Source organism: Trachymyrmex cornetzi, unplaced genomic scaffold (genome assembly GCF_001594075.2).
Source record: "Trachymyrmex cornetzi isolate Tcor2-1 unplaced genomic scaffold, Tcor1.1 scaffold61, whole genome shotgun sequence".
Taxonomy (NCBI): Eukaryota; Metazoa; Arthropoda; class Insecta; order Hymenoptera; family Formicidae; genus Trachymyrmex; species Trachymyrmex cornetzi.
Genome location: NW_017299926.1, coordinates 3462275 through 3470383, shown reverse-complemented (window position 1 = coordinate 3470383; position 8109 = coordinate 3462275). Strand labels below are relative to the sequence as shown.

At 28.3% G+C, this 8109-nt stretch overlaps 1 protein-coding gene across 1 annotated transcript in view; it reads left to right on the top strand.

Annotated features, from left to right (window-relative positions):
• Positions 1 to 735: 735 nt before the first annotated feature.
• LOC108766646 (mycosubtilin synthase subunit C) overlaps positions 736 to 8109 on the top strand; it is a 12335-nt gene continuing 4961 nt past the window's right edge. Inside the window, exons 1-5 of the mRNA XM_018516053.1 lie at positions 736 to 1158; positions 5691 to 5873; positions 6052 to 6327; positions 7343 to 7498; positions 7830 to 8056. Of these exons, the coding sequence (XP_018371555.1) occupies positions 5741 to 5873; positions 6052 to 6327; positions 7343 to 7498; positions 7830 to 8056 (792 nt within the window). The 5' untranslated portion in view covers positions 736 to 1158; positions 5691 to 5740. The remainder of the gene's footprint in view (positions 1159 to 5690; positions 5874 to 6051; positions 6328 to 7342; positions 7499 to 7829; positions 8057 to 8109) is intronic.

Sequence of the window (8109 nt, the reverse complement as noted above, 5' to 3'; positions counted from 1 at the left end):
TTATTTCATAATTCTTACAAAACATAGTTGGATTGTATTATAGTTAGACTGCGGAACTTTATGCAAAATATTTAACTGAATGTTTTGCATAAAATGCATATTTTGCAATTTTGTAAATTTACAGATGGCAATCTCAATCTTTTTACTTCACCTTTTAATAACTCTTTAACGAACAACGATTGACTGCTAAAACTGTCCGATAGTTAATATTCAGTTAAGTATTTTGCATAAAGTTCCGCAGTCTAATTATAGCGTATGAGTTATGATGGAGATTTTATTATAAATAGATTTAAATTATATGGATTTAAATTACATACGAACCGAGACTTCAGACTTTTGTAAACAAATCATTAATGTGCTGTGAGATCATCATGCGTGAATAAATAATTAATGTCAAATTTCATATAGTAAAGATTATATAATTTCATATAATAAAAACTAAATAATTTAGACATAATTATTACGCTAGAAAGAAAAAATTTAATCGTACATACCATGAACTAAAAAAATTAATCTTAAAATTGAGCAAAATATGAACAAAATTTTCTGATTTTTGGAAGTTACACATAAAATGTGGGAAAAAATGTTAAATCATGCTCGCACGGATATTCCAGAAAATGTTGATGGGGGGCAGGCAATGGACAGAGTGGCGTAGAATAGTAAAGATAATAATAATGATGGCGGTATGAGGGACAATTCAGAGTCCGTAGTCGGTTCTATATAAGAGTACCAGCCATATCAACCGGAGGAGACATTCTCTCTTAGTAACCCGCCGATGACCAAACATTAAAGTCGCGTTGGGTACAAAAATCGCGTCGCCAAGTTGTCTGATTATCGACCACTACAAAGAAGAAGAGTCAGAAAATAACCGGTATAACCGGAAAGAGATCATCTAGTGAGAAAAAAGAAAACCAAGAGAGACAACAAGAGTAGAAGAAATTAACGAGAAGTGCGTGCTTTCAGAAAGAAACTACCGAGTAGAGTCGAGTGTTCGGTCAAAAGACAAGAAAAACGAAGTATATATACGAGTGAAAGGAAATCAGAATTGTTGTATTTCGACAGTCGTTGGCAGTGCGAGCTACAAAGTAAAAGTGTTAACTCTCCCTGAAATTGCATTGTCGGAAACAAATAGAAAGTCAAACAGAACAGAGTGATAAGGTAAGTGTCGACACGATAAACGAATGTGAATCACGGAAACTATTTTTAACTAACAAATTACACGGTAAACTAATAAAGAATTAAAACTTTTATTGCCACAGTATACGATATTGTAACAATACAAATAATTAAAAATTCAATTTAGCTAGCTATATATTTGTTCCAGATTTGTCGATATTATGCAAACACATTATTTAAATTGTGACGATTATTAGAGCAAGAAACGCGCTTAAGCAATTCGCGCTTACAATGGCATTGCCATACACTGTATTAAGCACTTGCGTTATTATCGTTTCTGGTTGTTATAATTGATTTACTCTATTATACAAAATATTTAAAAATCCGCAAAGTTGGAATGACAGATAGCACTCGTTAAAAATTTAAAAAATCAATGCAAGTCGGAAAATTAATCTTGTCAAATATTAAGGAAATTATTTTCGGTTTAAAATTATTATAAATTACTAAAAAATCACAAACTACAATTAACGCTAACAATTATTATCATTAAAATGCTCACGAGATAACAATAAGTTTAATATCATCACAATTTAGTCATAAGGAGTAAATTAAATTAAAAATTTTATTAAAATCATATTTTAAATTTCAATAATGACATCTCGATATATATCAGAATTAAATAGCTCGTTCTTTTTTCTTTGTTTTATATCCAATAATGTTTGGATATTATTAGCATTGAATAAATTATAAGTACATGCGACGTGAATATTATACAGACTTTGACACGTGCGTATATAGCCTTCCTCTACATATAAATTTCTTTTTCCTTTTATCGATTCAAGGCAAGAATTCCGATGATGCCTTTTTCCTTCCGTCGACACTATCGTGATATATTTCCACGTGTAAAGAATCGTGTATTTTCACGTGTAAAGAAAAATCGTGTTTCATATCTTAAAATTTTCCATAGCGCGCCTTGCTGCACTTATATGCTGCCATATATTTCAAGAATGTAAACTATGTCTTTTTGTCATAGGTATGTTAACAACGCTTGTCTTATAAATGCCTTAATTGCCACTGTTATAATCGTCTTCATGAAATTATTAATGAAAATATTAACTATTCGAGAGAGAGAGAGAGAGAGAGAGAGAGAGAGAGAGAGAGAGAGAGATTAATCCTATATAGAATCGATAATTAATTATTCGTCATGAAAATGTTTTATTAATTAGAAAAATCAAACGGACATTGTTAATTCCTTACGATGGTAATTGAAAAGAAAATTATCATGATTACTACTGCATTATTACTCTGAAGAATTATTACGATAATTATTACATTATCCATTCAGTAAAATTAGATTCGTTAGTAATTTGAACGAATTATTAGCAATTGCTTAAATCTACGAAATTTTGTTCGATTGTATTAAAGATATAGAAGATTTTTCTTACACATATAATATTTATGTAGTAATTTACACACATACACACACACACACACACACACAATTAATACATGCTGATTATTATCTTCAGACAGAAATTTAATACGATTTATATTCAGCGCTTCAATAGAAAAATAATTTATTCCTAGAATAAATTGATCCAGACGCGCACTCGTATGTCATATCACATATTTCTTTCATCATAAAATAAAAACTTTTACTTTTATAAAGATTTCATATAAGATGTTCTAAAATTCATGAAATACTGTAGCAAAGTAATTCTCAAGAAATTAAATAAAAAAATTATTTGTAAATTTTTATTTTAAACAATAATTTTTTAGATGTAATAAGAGTTTAAATATGGCTAATTACAAACTATGTTTAGATAGCCACATATTCATGAATCGCGCGTGTGATATAGTATTAGCTCATTGATGAGCGCGCACTTCAGTACGTTCACTAATACTCATACATGACCATCCAAACGTAGTCTAAATTATAATTGGCCATATTTAAACCATTAGAAGCTATTGCTTAAAATAAAAATTTACGAATAACTTTTTCTACTTAATTTTTCGAAAACTTTCTTGTTATAATTCGCGAATTTTTGAACATCCTGTATGAAGTGATTAATTAAACTTTATGAAATTATTAACTTCAAAAAATAATGCACAAAAATTCACATATTCTATAAAATTGATATACAGGCTGTTGCGAAATTTGCGAATTAAATTATTGCAGCAACAAAGTTCTCGAAAAAATAAGTTGTAAAAGAGTTTCCAAGTAGTAATTTTTGATATTAAAAATTAGCTAATCATAGATTACGATTAAAACACGGTTGTCTGTCCATGAATCGCGTGGTTAATGATCCGTTCACTTTACTCTTTTACAGATATCAGACGAAGGATTGTGTACGTAACTATGCATAATACCGTATGTTGAATGTTATATTTGTTGCAAATTAGTTGATGCGATTAATAAACAAACATAACGAATAAGACAAATCTGTGATTTATCGGAATTATATAACTACTATATTATTAATTTGTATACGACAATATCAATAGGATAAATTAATAAAATTTTAATAGTAATCAAGTGATATATATATACATAAATTGTTATTTTATTAGAGTACTTCTAGTACTTATATGTATACTTTATAACTCTATACTTTAATTATAGTTAAGGCATGTAATTTGAAATTTGTATATTTGATGTAAGATTTAATTGTTTTGTTTTGCGGCTTGTCTTTTCCTAATTAAAAATCGTTCGTTAGACATACTCGACTATGTAGACAATACGGTCAAAAATATTTAGTCTTTTTTAATATGACTAGTTAACATACTAAAAATTAGATATCAACTATTTATTAATTTAAATTACCACAAAGTTTCATGATATGTTGGGCTTTCCGTTTGAGATGAGTTAGTTTTGGTTTTTAGTTCGAATTGTTTTTAACTTTATTCTTGCAAATTAAAATTCACTGCAGTTAGGAACCTGATAGTGATTTACTCTTGGCAGATCGCTCAACGAAAATGAGTTAGGATCAGATATAATTTTGCTGAAGGACTCCAAAGAGAGTCAAAGAGAGAACCGTTTAAAATAAAGAAGACATTGTGCAATAGAAAAAAATTAAAGTTTGATAATTGAATCGTTGAGCACCTCCGTCTGCTTGACTCATTAGCCTTGAATTTATTGTTTATTTTATCATTCCACCTGTCATTGTTTTACAGTAATATATTTTTATATTTCTATAATTTTCAAGTATGATCATTTTGACGAGTTAAAGTACGGTTATTAAAACCGTAGGTTTGCTCATGGACATATTTTATGGGTTTGCTCGACTTTTAGTGTAAAGCGCGAAGTTAGTCGTACGAAGACTTTGAAGTAGTGCGAGTTACATGCGTATATCATATACATATATAGTATTTACGTAATTTTCTCGCCAATGTCATCAATATAAGTAATAATAAGATATTTTTTCTTCTTACTTATTGTGAGTATAGTACTTTTATATACATATACATATTTTATTACACGAATAAATAAATTTAACTTCATTGAAAATACTTATTTGTAAAAGTTAGAGATGAAAGTAAATTTGTAAAAAAATACTATAAAAAATAGATAAAACCAAAATGCTCAAAACTAAAAATTGATCAGTCATTTAATGATTCATATTAATTGACAATTTAAATTTTTGAATAAAAATGGATAATGCAAATAATAAAAACTAATATATAATATGAGATATCGTACAGCTGTTGAGAACTAAAATGAAAATTTAAACATCTATAATATTTAATTGTTTAAGGTCCGACGTTATACTTTAATTTTAAGCGAGGCTTGAAACTCTCTTCCTTTCTGTCTATTGATTTTAAAAGAAGAAAGAGAAATTTTTAAGCTTCGTTTAAAATTAAAACAACTTAATAATAGTTGGTGCAATTAGGCTTCAATGAAAAAATTGTTTACGCAATAACATTGGTATCTTAACATAAAATATATTTTCCAATTTTTTATGAATTTTTTGATTTAATGAAAAACCAAGGAAAATCAATAGATATACAAAATTAAAAAGAATTATAATAAGAATTATTTTAACAAAATAATGACACGCATGTATATCACCTGATTACAACTAATCATATTTTATTTATTTAACTAATTATATTTATTCATGTTTCCTATTGATATTGTGATACACAAATTAGTAACACAGTAGAGATATAATTCTGGCGAATTGTAAATTCAATCTAATTCGTATGTTTGTTTATTAAAACGGCATCGATTAATTCGCTACAAATATTATTTGATGTTACGTGGACATTACGCACACAATGTACGGTTAAATATCTAATAATAAGTGTATAAAGTGATGACTAATACTTGTCTGTCGAAGTGTGACCCAAGGATAGATAACCGTTTAACAATTGTATAATCTATAATTATACAATTTTAAACCTTTATCAAAAACTATTACTTGGAATGACAAATGCAAATGCTTTATAACTAATTCTTTTTTTCGAACATTTTTTTGCTGTTATATTTTAATTCGCAAATTTCAGGATATTATGTTTATAAATTATTAATAAATGATTAACTATTAAAATTTTCATTGTAAATTAAATTTTAGATCTTTGCTGATACAAAGTAAAAAATTACAATTTCTTCGAACGCCTAAAAATGGGTACTCTGCAGCAGCAATCAATCTTACAAGGTCAACACACAGGAAGGAATCAGAAGAAAGATTTAGTACACGAATTGTTCAGTCATGCAGCAAAATCCCATCCAAATCAAATTGCGATATATTATGAAGGTAAGGAGTTTTCTCTCGCGATATAAAATATAATAAAAGGTACATAAGAAAGTGGTCTAGAGTATGATTGTAATAGAAGTTTAACTAATCAGTTTTGTATTAAATAATGTCTACAATGCGGACATTGTATCGAAAGAAAGTCTACATATATCTAAACATTGTTGGAAACTCGATACAGATGACACCGGACAGGAATATAAGCTGTCTTTTAAAGAACTGGATAACATCACCAATCAGTTGGCACGAGCTTTACAAAAGTACGAAAAATTCGAAACCACTTCTCAGTCTCTAATAGCTGTCTGCATGAAACCGTCGCATCGACTTCCAACTGTATTACTTAGTATTCTAAAGGCAGGAATGGCTTATTTACCTTTGGACGCGGAATTTCCCATGTCTAGAGTCAAACACATTCTCAAGGAAGCACAACCGTTAATAGTACTGATTGAGGAAGGAGGTAAATTTCCGTTTCTACAGGATGCAAATGTTTCAAAACAAATATAAAAAGTTTAACATTATTATTCGGTGTCTAAATTAGATACAAATTTTATATAATTTTTTTGATACTATTTTTCAGCTATTAGTCTACCTCTTACTTTTATTTCATAATTTATTTTTTATGTAATTTTACTACTGGATTTAAGATAAATAAATAAAAGATAAATAAAAGAGACGAAGAATTATTTAAGTAAAGCAGACCAATGTTTTATAAGTAATCTTCATTAAAATCAAGTTTCAACTATATTTTTAATCCCAAGTTATTAGAAATCTCATAATAATTAATCCTACATAAGTGATTCATCGTGAATCATAACACTGTCTGGAATATAATATAAACAAAAAAATAATTTCCTGTTTTTTCTTTTTAAATTTATATGAATCTAAAGTATCTTTAAATAGCTGAATTTGAAAATATCTCAATTCTAACTTTGATTTCTTTAATAAAATTTTAATGTGATTTCGAAAATACTTAATCAAGTGTATTACATTTTCATTTTATTTAATGTTTATATAATAATTTCACATAATTGATTTCAATTTGTACAAAATTGCATACAAATCTCATAATCATCAAAGTCGATTCTACCAAACTTTTACATTCTTCGTTAAATTAACAATGAATGTACGTAATTAAAAATAAACGTGAGATGTCTACATAATAATTCTCAATTATAACATTGTTCTTAGCACGAGGTCGTGTGTATACATAGATCTATTACATCTATTTCTTACTAACAAGAAGATTACTTTGGCATTACTTTGAAAGCGAATGATGAATAATTATAAAATAACTTGCAGAACACGGAAGATTTTATTATTCCTTTAGCTATAAATATCCGCGAAAAAACCTTGAGTTTTTACGTTTCATTTTGATTGGATATAATTGAAGATAATAGATTTGATATTTCTTCCGCTTGTACTTATTTATTCAATGTGAGAACAATTAAATAAAAATACGATTCCACTTTCAGTGGATTTATCTATCTATGAGGGAGCTTTAATCGTAACGTATGAAGAACTTCTGAAAGATTCCAGACAAGAACAAGAAATTGCATTACAAACCAAGGAGAGTTCGAATCAACTTGCTATCGTTCTCTATACTTCTGGAAGTACAGGAATTCCTAAAGGTAATACTGCATTTTGTGCAAATTATACAATAGATAATAATGCTAAAATATATGATTTAACGCATAATACTCGTTTTTAGTCATCTTAATTAACGCTATTCGTAAATGTTCTTAAAATGTCGCGGTCTCATATTTTCAATATTATCTACGGCGAATAAAAACAGCGTATCTATTATAAAAGGATATTAGCCTTAGTTACTATCAATCACACAAAGAAAAATACAGAAAAAAAAATTGAAAACGATTATCTATTATGTAATTTACAGTTTGAAAAAAGCGAGAGTCTGGAAAAGCATAATCATTTGTAATATACACATTTATTTTCTTAAAGGAGTGCTTATACCTCATGCTACTCTGTTGAATCGTCTACAATGGCAATGGAGGGAATTTCCATATGCTGACGATGAAGAACGATGCGTTTTCAAAACTTCTCTTACTTTCGTCGACAGTGTTCCCGAAATTTGGGGACCTCTTCTGCAAAGCCGTACCTTAGTAATTGTGCCGAAAGACGTGACTAAAGATCCGGAAAAGTTCATACCACTTTTAGAAAAGCATCAGGTAAAAATTCACTAACTTATCGTGTGAGTGTGTGTGTGTGTGTGTGTGTGTGT